The sequence below is a fragment of the Capra hircus genome, chromosome 8 (genome assembly GCF_001704415.2).
Source record: "Capra hircus breed San Clemente chromosome 8, ASM170441v1, whole genome shotgun sequence".
Classification (NCBI taxonomy): domain Eukaryota; kingdom Metazoa; phylum Chordata; class Mammalia; order Artiodactyla; family Bovidae; genus Capra; species Capra hircus.
In genome coordinates, this window is record NC_030815.1 from 51,919,576 (window position 1) to 51,942,798 (window position 23,223).

At 37.4% G+C, this 23,223-nt stretch overlaps 1 protein-coding gene across 3 annotated transcripts in view; it reads left to right on the forward strand.

Moving 5' to 3' along the window:
- The window catches only part of PCSK5 (proprotein convertase subtilisin/kexin type 5), a 505,527-nt gene that overhangs the window by 165,949 nt on the left and 316,355 nt on the right, over positions 1 to 23,223 (forward strand). For all 3 annotated transcript variants that reach the window (XM_005683789.3, XM_013965990.2, XM_005683788.3), the window contains exons 6-7: positions 15,308 to 15,396; positions 18,693 to 18,865. In XM_005683789.3, the coding sequence (XP_005683846.1) occupies positions 15,308 to 15,396; positions 18,693 to 18,865 (262 nt within the window). The remainder of the gene's footprint in view (positions 1 to 15,307; positions 15,397 to 18,692; positions 18,866 to 23,223) is intronic.

The window sequence follows — 23,223 nt, forward strand, 5'->3', positions numbered from 1 at the left end:
TAACTTTAATAAAGAAAACCAGACATAATGACATCCAGCCACAGACCTTCCCTGTGTCCGTCAGTGTGGTCTCACACCTAAGCCAAAGCAAGTAATGTGTGAACTAAGGAAATAAGAACCTCACCCCAAACTTAAACTGCATGACTGCTTCGAGGGAAATCTTACTGTTGTTGATCATGCGATTTAGGGCCTGGCATTTTCTATTATCACATTGTATTCATGGGGGAGTAGCCTTCTTATGACTCAAACTCTGTGACTGCTTCTGCACTCTCAAGAGAGGAGAGCAAGTTCCTTATTCTCTTACTTAATCTGCAGCCTTCCTGGTTTGGAGAAGCTGTGCATGAGGGACTCAATACTGAAATAAATGGGTGTTGGGAGGAGAAAATGTTAAAAATGAATCTCCTTAAATTGGGGCCAGAGTCTTGTAATGAACGATACAAATGGTGTTTTATTTTAAACAATAAAACTAAAATGATGAAATACCTGTAGTTTATTATCTAACAGAACAGGCAGCTATAGCCATTCTTACATCAAACAAAAATGAATCATGTTTAAAGTTGTAGTTTTTATGTAATATTATGAAATTTGAATTTTAGTAGAGTAATAAACAGACTCAGTTTATAAAAATCTTTATCGTTTTTTCCAAGGGCCATTTGGAATCATTTTATTGACAAATCATTCTCATTTAAAGCCACTGTCACGTCGCCAGCCTTGTTCCATTTTCACTAAATCTCGCTCTTCTGGATCCTCTTTCAACAAAAGCTTTCAGAGTGATTAAAGCTATTCTTGAATATTATTTTCATTGATTGTATGAAATCCCGTGTCTTTTGCAAGTTCATTAGGCAGTTGTTTGCTTGATTTGCCTTGTACTGTTTGCATTTTATATTTACGCAGAGATAAAAAGTTTCTAGGGCTGCTGTCTATGGGGTCACACAGAGTCAGACACGACTGAAGCAACTTAGCAGCAGTAGCGGCAGCAGCACTGAAAAGGGTGGGGCTGCTTGAGTCCTCAGTGATTTTATTAGAGGTAGGATCATTCGCGAATATCATTTTTACTTGCTTAGTTAGGAATCCTAATCATTATGATACCCAGTTTAAAAAGAACCTGTGGCAGTGATCCAAATAGCTTCAAACATGTACTTGTGAGCATTCCTCTCAGAAAGTCTCAAGTCATCGTGACTTTATTGGCTCTGCTGAGTGTGTGTGTGCCTAAAGATAGATACATGTTTTTCCATAAATTGATTATGCATTTGCTGTTGTGGAAACACTAGGACTTGATGTCAGGAGATCTGGGTTCAAGTTCTTTTGCAGTAAACTGGCTGGATTACCTTGGTGAAGTCACTTAGCCCATAGCAATCTCCATTTCCTTCCCTCTAAGAGGGATAAAAGTATATTCAGTGCAAGATTATCAAAGAAATAAAATTAAATTAAATTTATGAGAATTTAGGTGAGATTATCTAATAATAAATAAGTGAACCTTGCCGTTTGTTGATTTGATGTCTAAACTGCAAATTACATTAAGCATTCTTTCAAATGGAAATTAACCATTGGATATGAATGATACATAATAGCTACTGAGTTGATGAATTTACATTAAAAAATATTCAGTGTTAGTATCAAATCATAGGAAGGGGAGGTAGAAAACATAGAAGCATGTGTTTTTGGTTACCAAAAAGACATAAATGACTATGGCTGTATTTACCCTGCATACCTAGAAGCCAGAAATTTATCAAACTGTACAATATAGGTAAATCTGTTAATTTTCTAGCTAAGAATATTTTTTACATTTTCAAAGGGTTAAAAAATAAAAAGGATATGTGACAGAGACTGTATGTGGCCCTATAAAGCCTGAGAGATTTACTATTTGACCCATTACAGAAAATGTTTGCCAACCCCTGCTCATAAACTCATGCAAATACTATCATAATAAAGACCCATTCCTTATGTTGTTTCTAAATGAAGTATTATTTCTGTGCTAAAATGCTGAACTGATAATTAGGAATTATGATAAATTATATGTTTTGGAGGGAGGCATTCCTTAATTGTTGGTTTCATACCTCCATAATGTTGAGAACCTTCCAATATGTAAGGAAATGATTCTGATGGACTCTACAGAGAGAACCAAGGATAGCTGTCAATAAACAGAAGGGCTGGCAGGTGCTTGGCAGAGCTGAGCTGAAATGATGATCACCCAGTGAATAGAAGGTGTTTGAGTTACTTATCTATACTTTAGGACCTCTTTCTCAAGTTCAGAGGGACCCTGGGACTAAGCGCCACCCAGCTCCTTGGATCTTGGGGCCATGGTTTACCTACTGTATTGCAAACAAATCTACAATAGTCAACTATTTTAGATTATTATTCCCTGCAAAGTACAACTCACATCTTTAAAAGTGTTTTGACAGTTCATTCATGATATTGAAGCAGTTTCAAGCAAATTGAAGTCAAATATTTATAAGATCACATTTCTCCATCAGTTAATTGTTAATAGATTTTGAGCAAAACAAATATTTTTAGCCTATTTCATGATGTATGTACCGCTGAATATACCACCAAATGGTATCTTTACCTGAATATTTTAGCAAAAGCAAATAGAAGCAGAATGTTAAATAGTTTACTGCTAAATGAACAGAGACTTGTGAATTACTACCTATTATTCAGGATTTCTAAGCCAACTGAATTCATTGGAAATACATTATATCATGGCTATTTTTCCCACTATTTGAATCCTTAGTGACTAGTACATTCCTTAGGATGTATTAGGTACTCAATAAATATTTGCTGAATGAATGACACAGAAAAGTTAATTAATTATGAACCAGGACATGGGAGTTGTCTCATTACACACACTTAACTAGGTCATTATAATATTTATAAAATGAGAATTTACCTATATACAAGACCATGGGTAAAACTGAAATATTCTCCGTGTAAGGTACCTTCTAGCATCCTGGTCTCTTATTTTTGCTACTTTAGAAATATTTATATGGAGTGGTTTTCAGTATACATTTGTAGAAGAGAAGTATGTATGGAAAGAAATAGACCAGAAAAATCAAAATTATAATTTGATACAGGTCATTATTTCTTTCATTATCTTTATAGATCTTTTTCCAGTCTCCCGGTATACACACTCAGTATATTCTTCATATTTCATGCTTTCATGAGTTCTAATTATGAAATTTTCTTATAATTATGAGGATGCAGAATTACAGGAAAAGTCATTTCAGGTGTAAGGAAGAGACAGTTGTTTAGGCTGCATACCAAGCATTTTCATAAACACCAACCTGAAGTCAGAACTCCTGGAGCCGAAATTTCTGTAACACCTTATACATAAACCTTGATTAGTGTGTACCTCAATACTTGGTAATTATTTGCATACATTTTACAGCACCCCTGTCAGTGATCGTAGTTCATTGGTTAGTTGAAATCCCAGGACTCTTTAGGCCACAAGTGGTAATTAGATGGATAGAAATATAATGTTTTAGTAAGGCAGTATCAGCTTTATTTCTTAAGGAGGAGTGCTCACAGTTCCAGGACTATTTTTTACTCTTCCCCTGTCCCCCCACCATGACCCAAGTGACACCCAAGTGACACTGCTGGTATGCTAGAAAGAAAAGTGTCAGAGTCCCTTTGCCCTAGAAGCCTCGTGCTCTTAGGAACAGTATTTCTTGCCGTTGCCTATGAACAAAGCTTGCAGGGCCACACAGGGAAGGTCACACTCAGGTTCCAGAGTCCTTTCTCAGAAGCCCAAAGCCACGACTCCTCACCATGTGTTTCTTGTTCTGGCCACAGACCTCCCAGTTGTGGTCACTCACTAATTAAAGTTCAGTGTTTTGTTTTGTTTTTAACCATAAAGGGTATTGTTTGGTAGCTGACATTCCACCTTTTTCAGATACCAAGGGAAATAGAGCTAGAATCTCAAAGTAATTTTTCCATAGATAAGGAGAAAATCTTTTGTTAATCCTTTACTCAGACTTTTTACCAAGCCTTTGAGTGCCATAGCTTTGGATGCTTCAACTCTATATGCCCCTTGTTAAGAAGATGTCTGGGACATAGGATGTAGATTGTCTGGGCTTGAGAAAGGGAGAAGGGACAAATGGAAGGAAAGAGGAAGGAAAAGCTGGGAGGGAGTGATATTGTTAACTAAAAGAATTCTTGGTAAGTGCTTGAATAGTTTTCAAAAAAATAAAAATAAAATAGCATTCCTGACAGAGTTCATTGCTTACCTAAAAAGAAACTTCACATTTCCCTGTGCTGGAATTGTAGGTAGTAATTATCCTAGTAAAGCAGACAGATGTCCAGTAGAAAAGATGGGCATCATGTTGTCCCTCCAGCTCCAGGGACGGGTTGGAGCCTCCAGATCCATATTTATGAACTTTAAAGAGAAGACACTTGACTCTCAGCTCACTAAAACATCTAAAGAGAATCAACAGGAATGACTAATTTCTGAATATTTGTAGTCAAAGAGTAAGGGAGATAATATCTCAGGTGCCCATTTGTGGTGAAAAATGATATCAGACTGTTTCCAAAGCTTTGACTACAGGGAGTAAAAACTAGTTTGTGTAATTTTCAGAGACCGAACAGAACCCTCTGATAAGAGCTTAAGGAGCTGGAAGAGCAGGGTGGTGGGCTCTTAATAGATCCAGTGGGGAAGGAATAGCATCACAGAATTACTAGGGGATGTAGACAGGCATCGGAGAAGGCAATGGCACCCCACTCCAGTACTCTTGCCTGGAAAATCCCAGGGACGGGGGAGCCTGGTAGGCTGCCGTCTATGGGGTCGCACAGAGTTGGACACAACTGAAATGGCTTAGCAGTAGCATAGACAAGCATGGCAATGTGCATTCATAGAAATAAGCTCAAGTAACATGTGGAAATTAGTACATCAAAATAGTAATCAATAAAGCAAAAAAGAGTTGAAAAGCATGATGGGGTAAATTTATAACATTAACCAGGGAGCCAAGTAAAAGGGCCTAATTTAATCATCATGATTCATGAATTTCATCAAAGGTATCTCTCATACCCAGTCCTTTGACATTGTCATTGATGTATAAGATAAGGGTAGGAAGAGAGGTAAGCTGATGAAAAGCCTACCTTTTGGTCAGACACTATATATAAAAATGTATAAAAATGCCTACTGTAGGCTTTTTTAAAAAATTGAAGTATTGTTGTTTTTGGACTTCCCAGGTGGCTCAGTGGTAAAGATTCTGCCTACCCAGTGGGAGATGTGGGTTTGATCCCTGGGCTGGGAAGATTCCCTAGAAAAGGAAATGGCAACTCACTCCAGTATTCTTGCCTGGGAAATCCCATGGATGGGGAGCCTGGCAGGCTACAGTCCACGGGATCACAAAAAAGTCAGACATGGCTTACTAACTAAACAACAAACAGACAATGGTTGATTTACAATGTTATGTTAGTTTCAGGTATACAGCCAAGTGAGAGAGAGAGGCACACAGACGCAGACACACACACACACACACATACACACAGACACAGACACAGACACAGATGCACACACAGACACACACACACACACAGTGTTGGTCCCTGAGTCGTATTCAACTCTTTGTAACCCCATGGACTGTAGCCCACCAGGCTCTTCTGTCATGGAATTCTCCAAGCAAGAATGCTGGAATGAGCAGCCATTCTCTTCTCAAGGAGATCCTCCTGACCCAGGGATCAAACCTGTGTCTCCTGCATTGCAAGCAGATTCTTTACAGTCTGAGCTGCCAGAAAAGCCCACATATATATACACAAACAACTTTTTACTCCATGTAGTGTGTCTGTGTTGCAGATTCTTTCCCCTTATAGATGATCACAAAATACTGAATATAGTTCCCTTTGCTATACAGTAGGGTTATCTGTTATAGAAGTATGTGTGAGTTAACCTGCTGTGGGTTTTATTTTACTTCATCATTCCATACAACGTTATAGTTGGGAAAGCAACAGAAGTGAGGTCAAGAACTAGGTTTTCTAATAAACCAAGCTATTTATTCTTTCCTTTAAATGTGAGCTAGTATGTTTAACAGTGAATTTATTTATCAATGAATAAGTAATTTTCCTAGGCTGGGGAAGTTAAGGAGGAAGGAAAATGGCAGAGGTGAGAAAAAAATTCTAAAACAGTTTGACCACTTGAGATTTATTTATTTTCAGTATTTTAGGTTCTGACTGATATCTTCTTGGATTACAATCAATATTATAATAACTGTACAAATTCTTCAAACCTACAATGATTTTTAAACTTTAAAGTAATTATAAACTCACAGCAAGTTTAAAAAATAGTAGAGATCCCCCATATCCTTCACCTAAATTCCCCAGTGGTAGCAACATGTGTAATTATAGCAAAATATCAAAGCCAGGAAAATTACATTAATGCAATTTACACATGTTATTCATATTTTCCAAGTATTTAGGTGTATTCACGTGTATATGTGTCATATTGACAATAATTTTAACCATCCATGAGAAATACTCTGTACCTTTTTTTAAATACTTATTAGTCATTTGCATATTATATTTCTGATGCTAATTCTTAGTAGTATTCTGTTACTACATAATGCTCTAATACTGTATTTTTTCATTTTCTTTCCTTGCCTGCAACATATCTATTAGGCTTTGGAGCAATTGATGAATGCTTTTATTAATCTCTTCAAATATTGTATATATTACTCCTGAAAGCCAAAAGGAGGATTCCTAATGTGTGTTGCTAGGTATAAAAACTGTCATAATTTAAGTTCATGTTTAAATTTCTTTGCATATTAGGCTATCAAAAGGCCTGTGAATATAATCATATCTTATGTGCCCTTCACTGTCTTAATTCAGGCTACTCTAACAGAGTAGGCTGGGTGGCTTAGACAACAAACGTTGATTTTTCACAGTTCTGGAGGCTGAGAATTCTGATATTGAGGTGCTGGCAGATTTGGCTTTTGGCTTGTAGATGGCTGCCTTCTTCCATGGCAGAGGGAGAGAAGTCAGTGCTCTTGTGTCTTTTCCTATACAGGCGTTCTTTCCATCGTGAGACTACCGTACATCACCTAGTTGTCTCCACAAGGCCGCATCTCCAAATATCATCACACTGGTATTAGGGCTTCCATATGTGGCTTGGGATAGGATGGACAGAAACATTCAATCCATAGCAGTTATTGTGAATGCATTTTCTTGAATTTCTTCCTAGTATATTTAAAAAAATTTAGTATTATGGAAGCCCCAGCAACTATGTTTAACTGTCATCACATCAGAAACTATTATCTTAATAGTTTCACAAAAATGAATCATCAGAAATTTGACTTGTGGCTTTTTTCCTCCCTAAAAATGTTCATTTACCCTTTCCCCCCTCCCCCCCACCTCCCTGCTGCCAACATGTTCCTTAAGCTTTTTGCTGGAGATAGACTGAAAACCTATGTTTTCCCATTCTTCTGAAGTTTTCATTTTTAAGATTCCGAGAATTTGCTCCTTATAACTCAAGATGAATAATTTAGTTTGAAGATTCTATAAAATATATTGTCAAATATGCTGTCATCACTACTAACGAGGAAGTAGTTGCCTCTACCTCACAGAATAAGCAGGGTAGTGGCAAGGAAGTCCAGAAATCTTGGCCATCATTCAAAGGCTTAGGAATATGGGCCCCTGTGAGCCTTACTGCAAGAGTAAAAAGCATTAATTTATCTATGCCCAGGAGACCCAGATCTAGTCATTGCCCCATCACAGTTTATACCTACTAATCACTATATGATTGACTACATTTCTTGCCATAAGAGAAGTAGTGTCTGTTTTGCTTGCTTTGCAGAGTTGAAGTGAGAACCAGATGAGGTTAAAATACTTTGAGAAGTGGAGAGAGTGATATAAACAAAGTGGTAATATTATCAAGAGCTACACAAGCAGTCAGAAAGAAAGGCTCTGCATGATATATTGGAGAATACCTCAAACATATCACTATTCTTACTCTCCTGTGCCTTTCTAAGGGGGCTTTGAAGTAAGCTCAGATGGAAGGTTTTCACTCAGATTTAAACAAAATCAAAACATGCCAAGGTGAATGGACACATCAGATGTCAAAGGGACTAGAAACAGTGGGGGCAGGAGCCTGGAGACAGAATCCATGAACAGCCGAAGATATTTGTTCTAAGAAAGAAAAGACATAGAAAGTAGTCTTTCTCCAACTTGCCATTGCTTGATTCCATACAAGTATAATTTCAAGCAATGTAGTGGTCACTAACCGGAGACCTCATGCATGTGTCCTGATGTTTGTGATTCATTGCTGAACTTGTTCACATCTTACCTTCAGATTCATGGTAAATCTCAAATGAACTAATGTTTCCATCCCTACTAATGCATATGAAATTAAAAAAAAGTTTATAAGGCAGTGTGACTAGAGCAGGAGAAAGCAAACGAAAGTGAAGGCAGTACTACTATGTAGCAAGATGTAATGGACCCCACAAATTTATGTTCTAGCCTCACTTTACTTGTATGAGTTCACAATATTAGAGAAATGACTTAACAGGCACTCTCTGATCTGATTTTCCATCTTTTCAAACAGATAGCCAAGGTAAAATTTCTTGAGACCTATAATTACAGTGGTTTCTTGTTGGGAATATGTAATGTAGCAGATGAGAAAACTTATATTTCTGAGTAAGAAAAAGGGAAAGGACAAAGACAGATGTGATTTTTAAATCAAGATGCTCCTTAAGAGCCAAAATCGTTTATTCAAGCAAAGACTCCATAATACATAATGTTACATAACACAACATTTTACACTTACTAGGGCAGACATAATGACATCCTTAAGGGATTCGGAGAACTGATGCATTTTTAATTCCTAGTTTCTCTGCATGTATTTTATTTTAGATGCTATTCAATTTAAGTCCTTGAATTATATATCCTTATAATTTACGTAATTGGGTCATCTTTTAGAGGTCTCAGAAAATATGTTTCTTAGTAATATTGTGAACATATGTAATAAAGTTAAACAGGTGACTCATTTTCTTTCCAAAGAACATTGTATGGGACTTGGATAGTAAAAGTTTTATTTAGGTACATGTGCGTCCAAGCTTAATCTAATGAGTATATTGTTTTGTAGACTAAAATCTACCAAGACTTTCTTCTTATGCTAAAAATACTTTAAATGATCACACTCAGTCATGTCTGAATAAAACTACATCTGAAAAATGGAGTTTTATTTGTTTTGTGACTTTCATATTTACTGACATCATGAATATACTTTTTGTTGACCACCCTTTGTTTTTTGGGAGAAGGAAGAAATTGAGTCATGATCACATACTTGAATAGGTCATGATGATATATCCATTGTTCTATGATCTATTTAAAATCCATGTCAAAACAGAGTCTAACTAAGATATAAAAATAAAAATGATGACTAGTACTTTACTTGGAATAATGATCATTGTCATCTGAAGAGTGGGCTATTTAAATGTAGTTGAGCTGCAATTTGGACCCTCAATTACAGTATGCTGAAATATATGATTTAACTGATATTTAAAATATATGTGTCAGCAGTAGAGTATAACTTGCCTGTCTCCTCAAAATAGTCCACATATCATGATGTAGAGCCTTGTACAGAAGAAATGTTTTTATAAGGAAAATACTCACTGTGTTCTTCACTTACAAACATTCACTGTACATGAATGATGCACATAATATGTACAGGGCTTTTAGAAATACAAGTTACTTCTATTTTTTTAGTGATATGGTAGAACAGATATTTGGAGAAGGCAATGGCACCCCACTGTAGTACTCTTGCCTGAAAAATCCCATGGACGGAGGAGCCTGGTGGGCTGCAGTCCATGGGGTCACTAAGAGTCGGACACGACTGAGCGAATTCACTTTCACTTTTCACTTTCATGCACTGGAGAAGGAAATGGCAACCCACTCCAGTGTTCTTGCCTGGAGAATCCCAGGGACGGGGGAGCCTGGTGGGCTGCCGTCTACGGGGTGTCACAGAGTTGGACACGACTGAAGTGACTTGGCAGCAGCAGCAGCAGAACAGATATTCAATTAAATCTTTCCTCCCACAGTATATCTAAAACTCATGAGAAAATATTAAAGAACTTTTTAGTGCATGGTTGAGCTATGGAGTGCTAGGGTATTTCTCTGGGAAACCTCAAATCTACAAACTAGGTGGGCAACACCAAGCATTTCCCAAGGTAACTAACCAATCCCAACCAGCCTGGAACTGAATTTTAAAAGTCCAGAGATAGCAGGAGACAAGGCTTTGGTCCAAAGGGCTGAGACCTGCATAAAGTGGAACCCCTGAGGTACTGTCTTCAGTGCAATAAACATAGAAAAAGAAATCCTACATGGCAAGTGGAAGGATGTATTTGACTTTCTCTCCCTGGTTAATACATGGGACAAAGGGATAAATAAGTAACTGCTTTTGAGAATAACTCACAGTTCTTGTGGAATTTGCACCTGTAATCCACCTTACTCGTATGTCCCATGTTTTTAATTTGGTGGAACAGGTCCTGGTTGGTGTGGCCCAAGGCATGTGTTAGAAGTGAATTTAAATGAGTTTTAAATGAGTTTTCCATACCATCCTCAAAGAATTCACAAAGATAAAAGCCTAAACAGCACAGTCTTCTAAATGGACAGTTCACTAACTGCATGGAGTAAACACTGCCATAAAGACAAGCCAGTAAAAAACGCAAATAGTAGAAATAGATTCACCTATTTAGAATTATTATTTATATATAATTTATTTGTATCAACAAATAAATATTGAAAAGCATTTGTAAGAAAAATTGACTATCCAAATTAACCAGGGGGATTTGAAAAAAGAACTTCAAAAATACAGTGTATAGTATCTGAAAAGAATAATTCAGTGAATGGATTAAGTATCAGGTTAGTCATGGCTAAAGACAGGATAAGTGAAATATAGAACTGAGCAAGTTACAGAGAACACAGCCAAGAGAGCAATGTATTTGGGAAGCCTGAAGGTGAGATCAAGATTTAAAAAATGTGAAAAGGTCTAATATGTGCTTAATTGGAATTCTGTTAAGAACCATAGAATGATATAAAGGCATACATCAAGGTACTAGCTTATAATGGTACTAGCTGAGACTTCTGAAAATTTAAATGTTAAACTACAGGTTTAGGAATTCCAAGAAAGAGGTTTTTAAAATCCACACATACAATGTCTTAATGAACCTGCAGAATAGAAAAGGCAAAGATCTGAAAAGCATCCGGAGAATTAGATTGCCAGATGGCTGACTTCTCACCAGAAACAAGGGAAGATAAAAAATGGTAGAATGGCATCTTTGAAGTGCTATTAGTCTAGAATTCTCTACCCATTGAAAAAATGCTTCTCTACCTTTTGGCTAAGATCGAGTGTAGTATCTGTTCTTACTATTTTAATTATACCCACTGAAATTAGTTTTTAAGAAGAGCAGTGAAAGTCATTTTCTGAGGCTATCAAAAGCCACTCTGATGGGTACATTTATAGAATGTTCTTCAGAAAGAAATCAGTGGTCCCAGAAGGAAATAAGTGCTACAAAAATAAACAAAGCAAGACATGTAAATCTAAACAAACATTGATTGTTCAAAGTAGAACAGTAGTGGGTGATTTCTAGTGTTAAAAAAAAAATCCAATATGTAACTATAATTATGGGAGGATCATCATGTCAAGAGCTGTTTAATCAGAGTTAAAACATTCTGACATCTGTACTGTTTGGGAAAAGCTGAAAAAAGTATCAGTAACTTTGTGATCTTAGGTATCCATGATCAAATATCTAGGATAAGCACTAAATAATAGAATGTATAACATCCAAACTAGTACAGGGGAAAAACACAGAAATGATTATGTGTATATGAATACTTAGATAATATAAATGGACTAACTCTTGAGTCAAAAACAAAGATTGCCAGGGTTTAAAAAAATTATATTTATGAGGTATAACTAATATATAGAATATTTGAAAGTAAAAGGATCAAGTGGTTTATAGTTTAAATACCAGATATCTATAATTTTATTTAAGAAACATAAATTGTTATTACATTCATAAACAATTTGTTTCACTAGAAAGATTTGACAGTTCCATTCTAAAGGCAATAAAAATCGATAGAACCACAAAGAATATTAACAAATCCTTAAAATAATGAACAAGCTTGACATGATGGACTTATCTAGAATAATTGGAAAATATATATCTTTTCAACCACATAGAACATTTATAAAAATTGATCACATACTTCACCATTTGTGTTCTCACAAAATTCAAATGATTGCTTCATAAAAATTATTTTATCATAAGTTAATGAAGTTATTGATTATAAAAAAAATAACAGCTGCAAACATTCAAAAAAATTTAAATCATACTTCTCAATAACCCATGGGCCTAAGAATAAACCAGGGCAGAAATTAAAAACAGATGTCCTTATGCTCCTGTAGAACTTGTATTAATTAATAATAGATGCAATGTAGTATTAAAAACAGTAAGCTCATAAAGGGAATTTGACATTTGAATAAAAATAACCTACACCAGGATGTAATATGCAACAAGAGGCTAATAAAAAATCATAGTAAATAATTGCTATGCTCAGGGGAAAATGAGTAGTTTAGCAAGGGAGTTCCAGAAGAAGTATTTTTTTAAAAAGAGATTGTTTTTTCTAATGATTAAAGTGGTATAACCCAGTATCAGGGAGCAAAATAATTATGAGTATATCAAGATTAAATATTGTGTGTGACAACCTAAAAATTCCATAAACAAGATTTTCATGTTCCAAATAAAACATTTGGAAACATATTTATAACAGATATGATGGAAAGGCAATGAGTGATTTGGGCAAAAAGCATGAAGAGGTTATTCACAAGGCAAGACATAGAAATAGCTAATAAATATTTGAAAAGATGCATAGCAACAAATGTAATCATAAGGGATAAAGAGGGAAGTGACGATGAGATAATATTTTTCAACTCAGTTTGGCAAGGATGAAAAAGATTGAAAAACTCATATATAGGGCTTTATGTATGCAGAGGTTTGTCTAGATATTTTCTCCATTCTTCCTTTTGTCATCCAACTTGGCCTGTGGCCTATCTTTTCTTTTTGTCATGCATAACAATTTGGTATTTTGTAGTAATATTTATCAGTCTTGCCGTTTTTATGAGGTTCAGTTATACTACTTTCATCTTCTGTTGACATTATGACAGTATATTCTGTACTCTTGGATGCAGTAATTCCACTTCTAGAAATTTATCCCAAGATATTTAAAATGTATATACAAGCTATTATTTTTATATTTTATTAATACTAGTGAAAAATGGGTAAATTTCTAGGAATAAAATTATGATGCATGTGTGTATATGTACACACACACATATATATAGGTATATGTAGATATGCTTATGCCATTTTATATAAATTTAAAAGATTATAAAGAATAATTGTAACCATTTTAATGATATATAGATTAATATTTATGTAGAAGGAGATAGATGACATTCAGTTCAGTTCAGTTGCTCAGTTGTGTCCGACTCTTTGCGACCCCATGGACCTCAGCACACCAGGCCTCCCTGTCCATCACCAACTCCCGGAGTTCACCCAAACTCATGTGCATCGAGTTGGTGATGCCATGCAGCCATCTCATCCTCTGTTGTCCCCTTCTCCTCCTGCCCCCAATCCCTCCCAGCATCAGGGTCTTTATCAATGAGTCAACTCTTCGCATGAGGTGGCCAAAGTATTGAGTTTCAGCCTCAGCATCAGTCCTTCCAATGAACACCCAGGACTGATCTCCTTTACGATGGACTGGTTGGATCTCCTTGCAGTCCAAGGGAGTCTTCTCCAGCACCGCAGTTCAAAAGCATCAATTCTTCGGCGCTCAGCTTTCTTCGCAGTCCAACTCTCACATCCATACATGACCACTGGGAAAACCATAGCCGTGACTAGACGGACCTTTGTTGGCAAAGTAATATCTTTGCTTTTTAATGTGCTATCTCGGTTGGTCATAACTTTGCTTCCAAGGAGTAAGCGTCTTTTAATTTCATGGCTGCAATCACCATCTGCAGTGATTTTGGAGCCCAAAAAAATAGTCTGACACTGTTTTCACTGGTTCCCCATCTATTTCCTAAGTGGTGAAAGCAGTATATCTCTTGTATAAATTGATGTGTGCCTATCAGTTGTAAGCAGCAACCTGTTTATAGTTGCACAGACAGTAGTTATATCCCATGATGACAGTGTAGAATATACTGTAAAATAAATAGTACTAAAACAGAATTTGGAGTCCTGAGTTTTAGTCACTGTTGAGCTATTTTTGACGGATCTCTTTGTGTCTCAGGGCCTCCTTAACTCATTTCTCAAAATGTAGGAAAGAAGGTGAGCTTTGGATTTCATCATCATAGAACTACACCACAATGGTTGTCACCCGCTTCCTGCACCCAGGGCAGGCATTAGTCATCAGTCTTCACCTTCTTTCTCTAGGCTCAACCATGCCTTAGAATTATTCTCAGCACATACTCTATTAGGCCACCATTTTTAAAGAGCTTGTCCTTTGCACTTGACACTTCTTTGCAATCCTTGGATAAGATCTTAGAAGTCCTTTCAGCTAAATGATTTTTGTGCTCAAAGAACTGTTACCATGGTAAAAATTAACAGAATATCTTTCAGAAAAATTTTGTACTTTACTATCAGTCACATCTTCAAAAAGCAAGAAAAAAGGTGAAAAGAAACAGGTGAAATAGGTTTTGATAATATATTGTATTAAGTATGATATTTTGACATGTAATTGATATGAAATAAGTGCTAATGCATTATTTTATGGTGTCTTTTCACTCAAGGTCTTTGAAATTCTGTGTTTATTTACAGCAGTCCCATTTTAGATGATAAATTTTCATTGGAGATTCTTGATGTGTATCTAAATTTCCAGTCTACAAAGTACTTCTTTTTATTCACATTCTTGAGTTTTCTAATAATTGAGTACTAGTTTTTAAATTTAACTAAAATTAAAATTAATATGCAGTCACACTTGCCACATTTCAGGTATCCATTAGACTATGCGGCTAGTGGTTACCATGTTGGATGTTGAAAGTTCAGAAAATACAAAGAAACATACAATTTGATTTTAGCCTTCAAGGGGATTTTCTAGTTGAGAGAGCAAAATATCAAAAAATAAGCGTATAAAAATATAACTCAAAATAGAATATAATTAAGTGCTAAAAGTTTGCTATGGACAGACTAAGTGCCACATGGGTAGGAAGTTCCAGAAACACCCACAGCTTGCTACATTCTTCACCACTTTGAGGTCTGAGTGGTGGCAAGGACTTGCTGAGGTTGGGAGAATAAAGTGTGTGTGTGTGTTCTCCCTACAGGCATGGGACCCGCTGTGCTGGAGAAGTGGCCGCCGCAGCAAACAACTCTCACTGTACAGTCGGCATTGCTTTCAACGCCAAAATCGGAGGTATGGGACCCAGACTCCTGTGGATGCAGAAATGAGCCAAGAGTTCTGCTAACTCATTTTCAGAACCTTTTTGAACTAAAGACAAGCATATGTTTGCATAACAGTGTTCAACTACTTCCAACAGCAAAATGACTGTGTTAACCTGTGTTATTAAAACAAAGACTTTGAAGCAGCCCCCTGAAGTGTTGCAAACACAGAAATCTTTCTTTAAATAAAAATGAAAGAAGATTTTTCAGTAGCAAAAATGGGGTCATTAGCATCTATATGGAACTGTAAAATTGGTACCTAGGTCAGGAAGAACTAAAAAGAGAAACACCAGGCCAGAATATCTCTACAGAAAAAAGCATTTTGAAATTCTGTCAAACAGAAAATATTTGTTTTTCTTTCCCTTAGGCTTTACAAAAAGTTTCTTTCAATTTCAGTTTAAATAGTAAGATCTCCTTTTGAAAGAATATGGTAATACTATTACCATTAGTAATTGCAGATTATTGGAAAAGACTTTGATGCTGGGAGGGATTGGGGGCAGGAGAAGAAGGAGATGACCGAGGATGAGATGGCTGGATGGCATCACTGACTCGATGGACGTGAGTCTAAGTGAACTCTGGGAGCTGGTGATGGACAGGGAGGCCTGGCGTGCTGCGATTCATGGGGTCCCAAAGAGTCGAACACGACTGAGTGACTGAACTGAACTGAACACACACACACAAACTCAAATATACGTATACTTACTACAGGGACCTAACCCAAGCAGTATACATTCAGATATTAATAGAAGCAAGCTCTCACTTTCCCATGTACAATCATCTTTGTTAGTATACCCTGGTGCCAAAGCCACACACACATGGGAAGAAAACATTGTAAGAGATGTGTAGATCCTGTTGGCTTTGGAAGTGTTCCCCTAGGCATCACCTGAAGAATTTCTTAAGATGAAGTTCCTGGAATTAGGCTGACATCCTCATTTCCAACATAATATTTGTCTCCACGTGGTGAAAATGAAAGTGTTAGTTACTCAGTCATGTCCAACCCTTTGTGACCCTATGGACTATAGCCCACCAGGCTCCTCTGTCCATGGGATTCTCTAGGCAAAAATACTGGAGTGGATTGCCATTTCCTTCTCCAAGGAGACACTCTGAGGTCCCTGTCATTACTCTTCAGAGCTAACCCAGCACTTCTGACCTTGAGGGAATGAAGGCATGAACTTCTGAACCTCACAGATAAGCTACTCACCTAGCTGATAAGAACTCTAAAAAATGAATGTATGGCAATGCCTGACAAATGTTCAGTCATCCTGAAAACAAGAACCTTCTAAATTATAAATGTAACCCCTCCAGATCCAAGGCATTTAAGTCTTGCACTTAGTTAAATGAAATAAGTAACCATTCATCTTTAAACTTGCAAAAATAAAATTCTTATCAATTTCTGGTGAGAAAATTAATATTACCCTGTAGATACAATTTTATCAAGCATGTTTTCATGGACTTCACATGAATTTCATGATGTAGAAACCAAATTCAGATGTGTAGACACTCCCATGTTTAGACATACTGGTTAGATTATTTCAGACCTCCCTGTAGTGGTGAAATAGTTCAGTTTTATGCTTTTAAATAGAAAGTAAGAGTATGAAGTAGTTCATCTTACTTGGTGAAAACTATGCAGATGAGTTTTGAATATTCATGTCAAATCAAAACAAACTGATAGTTGCTGAGGACCCAGTGTGTGCAGAGCATCTGGCTGGGTAGTTTTCTCCCACAGAGTAAACTGCTGAAGAGTTTTCAAAGTATCTTTTCCATTCTGGTAATTTTTAAAGGGGTATGTTCAAAACCTTTGTTTTTTACATCACCTATTTTTCATGCACATGTGCTCAGTTGGGTCCAACTCTGTGACTGGATGGTCTGTAGCCTGCCAGACTCCTCTGTCCATGGGATTTTCCAGGCAACAATACTGGAATGGGTTGCCATTTCCTCTCCCAAGGGATCTTCCTGAACCAGGGATCGAACCCCTGTCTCCTGTATCCCCTGTATTGGCAGGTGAATTCTCTACCACAGAGCCCCTGGGAAACCCACCTGTTTATATATAATACATCTCCTTAAAAAATATGCAAGTCTAGAGGAAAAGATAGTCATGAGATAGAGCAGCCAAAATCTTTAGGGATGTTTTGGGGAGATTTAAGGTTGAGTGGGTGTTTATTTCTTCCCTTTTTTGGAAATAATATTAAAGGATAGTGTCTTATCTGTCATGTAATTTTAAATGGTTTAACTTAGTATTTATATTTTTAGGTGAAGAAAATGTGGCAAAATGTTAACAGTTGTTGAGCCCTGGTTATATCTGGGTTCATTGTCATTCTTTGTGTTTTTCTATGTTTGTAATTTTAAGTTAAACATTTTTAAAAGCACAAAAAATATATATGTCCTTCAAGAATATTTTTTATATTCTACCGGTTCCTCAAGCCACATTGCCTCTAAAGCTGCCTGATTTAGAGTTTTATTATTTAATCCTCATTTATTGGTAACCAATAAAACTTGAAATCCTACTAGATAACAACATTTTCCTAAGGAGTAAATTTGGGCTATAAAGATACAATTTTAAAATACTATGATGTCTCAGTGATGGTATATAGCTTCAGCTGAAGGAAAGATATGTTTACTTAACAATTAGATGTTTCATTGCTATTGAGAGTCTATAAAATTAAAAGAAGAAAGAAAGCTTTGACATAAAATTTATGTTTAAGATTTTAGTCTATTTTAGCAAATTAAGGTTAATAATAAATTCCTATCTGTCTGGTGGGAATACTTACATGAAGATTAATGACTAAACATTGCCAAAACCCTTTGAGAATTATTTGATGTGTTACATGCACAGAGGGCATTCTCATTTATTATTTGACTTAATAAATAACTTGGCAAAGAAGTAGTATATTAAGTTCACATCAGTATTTCAGATTAGGAGATAATATTAAATATGGAGGAAATTGGAGCACTCCAACTTGGCAGCTCTCCAAATTTTCGAAGACTGCTTAGGTTAGAATGTTTCAGACCAATTATGAGTACAAGGAACCTAATGAAGAAAAGTTTAGGGAAGATGGATTGCTTGAGGCTCTCTTTATCAAGCACTCATTTAAGGCAGGGATAAAGAGAAGGGAGAGAATGTGGAAACATAGAAAAAGAGAACAGTTGGTAAAGAAGTTTTGATCTTTTACATGCAATATAGTTTCCGTTTAAAAATGCTGCAATTGAAATATATCTTGGTCTGTTTGGAGAAAGCTTCTAATAGAGTTGCTTCTCCTTTCTGTCTTGAAGGAGTTCGAATGCTGGATGGAGATGTCACGGATATGGTTGAAGCAAAATCCGTTAGCTTCAATCCCCAGCATGTGCACATTTATAGTGCAAGCTGGGGTCCAGATGATGATGGCAAGACTGTGGACGGACCAGCGCCACTCACTCGGCAAGCCTTCGAAAACGGTGTTAGAATGGTAGGTTTTTTTCGTTTTAATTTTATTGGAGTATTGTTTATTTACAATGCTATGTTAGTTCCAGGTGTGCAGCAAAGTGATTCAGTGAAACATGTACATGTATTCATTCCTTTTCAGATTCTTTTCTCATGTAAGTTATCCCAGAATACTGAGTAGAGTTCCCTGGTAACCATAAGTTTGTTTTCAGTATCTGTAAGTCTGTTTCTCTTTTGTCAATAAGCTCATTAGTTTCATTTTTTTAAATGAGATTCCACATATGAGTGAGATTATATGATACTTGTCTTTCTCTGACTTGTTTCATTTAGTATGATAATCTCTAGGTCTATCCCTGTTGTTGCAAATGGCATTATTTCATTTTTTCTGATGGTTCAGTAATATTCTATTATGTATATGTACCACATTTTCTTTATCCTTTCCTTTGTTGGTGGACATTTAGCTTGTTTCTGTGTCTTGGCTATTGTAAACAGTGCTGCGGTGAGTACCGGGATGCACATATCCTTTCAGATTATATTTTTCTCCAGATAGTTTTTCCCAGGAGAGGGATTGCTGGATCATATGATAGTTCAGCATTTAGTTGTTTTGGGAACCTCCATGATCTTATCCACAGTGGTTGTGTCAATTTATATTCCCACCCACAGTGTGGGGGGTTCTCTCTTTTCCACACCCTCTCCATAATTTATTGATTGTAGACTTTAAAAAAAAATAATTTATTTTTATTGAAGGATAATTGCTTTACAGAATTTTGTTGTTTTCTCTCAAACCTCAACATGAATCAGCCCTGCTGCTGCTGCTAAGTCGCTTCAGTCGTGTGTGACTCTGTGTGACCCCATAGACGGCAGCCCACCAGGCTCCCCCGTCCCTGGAATTCCCCAGGCAAGAACACTGGAGTGGGTTGCCATTTCCTTCTCCAATCCATGAAAGTGAAAAGTGAAAGTAAAGTCGCTCAGTCGTGTCCTACTCTTAGCGACCCCATGGACTGCAGCCTACCAGGCTCCTCCATCCATGGGATTTTCCAGGCAAGAGTACTGGAGTGGGGTGCCATGTATACATATATCCCCTCCCTTTTGAAATGCCCTCCCATCTCTCTCCCCATCCCACCCCTCTAGGTTGATACAGAGCCCCTATTTGAGTTTCCTGGGCCATACAGCAAATTCCCGTTGGCTGCTGGTTTACATATAGTAATTTAAGTTTCCATGTTGTTCTTTACATACATCCCACCCTCTCCTGCCCTCTCCCCATGTCCATAAGTCTATTCTCTATGTCTGTTTCTCCACTGCTACCCTGTAAGTAAATTCTTCAGTACCATTTTTCTAGATTTTACAATATTTATCATTCTCTTTCTGACTTCACTCTGTATAATAGGTTCTAGGTTCATCCACCTCATTAGAACTGACTCAAAGGCATTCCTTTTTATGGCTGAGTAATATTCCATTGTGTATATATACGTGTGTGTGTGTATATATATATATATTCCACAACTTCTTTAACCATTCTTCTGTCAATGGACGTCTAGGTTGCTTCCATGTTCTAGCTATTGTAAAGAGTGCTGCAATGAACAATGGGATGCATGTATCTTTTTCAGTTTTGGTTTCCTCAGGGTATATGCCTAGGAGTGGGATTGCTGAGTCATATGATGGTTTTATTCCTAGTTTTATTCATATGATGAATTTCATATGGTCATAAGGTGGTTTTATTCCTTGGAAAGGAAAGAAAGAATAGATATGCAAAGTTAAATAGAGATACATAAAGAAGATTTCTATATATTAAAGATTAACTGCAAGGAGGAAAGAACAGTAGGAAAGGCAAAAAAAGGAATAAATGTAGAAAAAATATAATAGGTTTAAAAAAAATTAAAAGTTAAAATTATAAAGAAGAGAAAAGAAAAAAAGGAGAAGAAAAAAGGGAAAACTCCACAGAACTACAAAAGCCCAGCGTAGAGGCAGAGGTTTATGACAACAGTAAAAAGTGTCAATGAATATACACATATACATATACACCCATAACCAAATCAAAACAGTCCAACAATAATAGAGTACAATAGATTGACCCAGTGAACAAAGGAAACCGAAAATTATATCTATCAGTTAAGAACAAAACTAACTAAAGCACAAGCTGGAAAACAAAACTAAAGCAAGGTGCCAACTGGGGAATAAAACAATGAAAATAAAACTAACAAATATGTTCAGAGGAAAGGAAAGAAAAAAAAGAAAGAATAGATATGCAAAGTTAAATAGAGGTAGATAGAGAATATTTATATACATTAAAGATTAGCTGCCAGGGGAAAAGAACAGTAGGAAAAACAAAAGAAGGAATAAATGTAGGAAAAAATAATAGGTTTGAAAATATTAAAATTAAAAGAAGAGAAAAGAAAAAAAGGGAAAAATACACAGAACTGCAAAAGCCCAATGTAGAGGCAGAGGTTTATGACAACAATTAAAAACATGACTGAGAAAAAAAAAAATCTCAAAAGCTTAATTAGATTTTATAATGCCATTAAAATTGACAACTACAGCAAAGTGGGAAAAGGAAAGGAAAGAAGAAAAAAATTTCCGAAAGAATCTACAGAACAAGTGGAAACATAGGAATAATAAATGTTTTTCTTGAGTCACTGCTGTCAGAGTCCTTTCCTTGCTGGGAGTCTCAGTCCATCTCACCTCCCTAGGATGCCCTCCAACACTGTGCTGATCTCTGGACCTGTTGTGGGGGCAGCTCAGACTAATCTGATCCTACTCCTGTGTGTTCTTGCCTCCAATCTCTATTGCTGTCAGAACTAGGGTATTTTCTTTTGTGGGAGCTCTCAATGTCCTTTTATAAATTCCATAGACACAGAGCCTGCCCAGTTGATCATGTGGACTTAATCTACAGCTTGTATAGCTGGTAGGAAGGTTTGGGGTCTTCTTCCTTAGCCACACTGCCCCTAGATTTCAATTGTGGTTTTATTTCCACCTCTGCATGTGGGTTGTCCACTGGGGTTTGCTCCTGGGGCTGCCCTGGAAGACTTGGGTTTGCCCCTGTGAGGCCAGGTGTGGAGGTGGTGCAGCTGCTTGGGTCCCAGGAGTTCTGGCAGCACCAGGTACTCAGGGAAATTGGTGGCTAGGGCAGCAGGAAATATAGTGCTCTAGAAGAGTATGCATATTCAAAAGCAGAGACATTTGCCGACAAAGGTCCGTCTAGTCAGGCTATGGTTTTTCCAGTGGTCATGTATGGATATGAGAGTTGGACTATAAAGAAAGCTGAGCACAGAAGAATTGATGCTTTTGAACTGTGGTGTTAGAGAAGACTCTTGAGAGTCCCTTGGATTGCGAGGAGATCCAACCAGTCCATCCTAAAGGAGATCAGTTCTGGGTGTTCATTGGAAGGACTAATGTTGAAGCTGAAACTCCAATACTTTGGCCACCTCATGCAAAGAGCTGACTCATTTGAAAAGACCCTGATGCTGGGAGGGATTAGGGGCAGGAGGAGAAGGGGACGGTGGAGGATAAGATAGTTGGATGGCATCACCAACTCAATGGACATGGGTTTGGGTGGACTGCAGGAGTTGGTGATGGACAGGGAGACCTGGCTTGCTGCAGTTCATGGGGTCACAAAGAGTCAGACACGACTGAGCAACTGAACTGAACTGAACTAAGAAGGGTATGGCAACCAGTATTGGCCAATACACTCCAGTATTCTTGTCTGGAGAACCTCCCTGACAGAAAAGACTGGCAGACCACAGTCTACGGGGATGCAAACAGTTGGACACAACTGAAGCTACCCTGCACGTATAGATGCAAGATTTTTTTGCCTGTGGCAGCTCTGCCCCAGTGAGAGTTGAGCATGAAGGTGGCGCAGCTGCTTGGCTTGCGGGAACCCTGGCGATGGAAAGTGTGCAGGGACACAGACTGCCTCTGTCCCAGGAATTATGGCCCTATCTGAATCTTTTTTCGAGCCTCTTGTAGCTGGGGATCAGAAGGCTTCTTTGGCCAGTCTTCTCTGTAGCTCTGCCTGTTCAGGCACTTAGAGAGCTCCCTTTCCTGGGGTCTTTCTCTGTTGTTCAGAGCCTCAGGCACATAGAGAGGCCCCCGTGGCTGGGATCCTACTCTGTAGATCGGTGCGTCAGGCATTTAAAGTTGAACCCTGGATGGGGTCCTATTCTGTAGTTTGGTGCATCAGTCACTAAAAGGAGTCCCCTGGGTGAGGTCCTACTCTAGTTCAGTGCATCATGCATTTGATGGGCCAGCGTCTCAATTGTTCAGCTGGGGATGCTGGTGAGTCAGGAGAGAGGCTATGGTGATGGCTCCATCCCCTACAGTATCACCTTGCTTCCATGGCTGCCTGGCTTTCCTCCACAGGCATTTCGCACCACAGTCTCCTCCCTC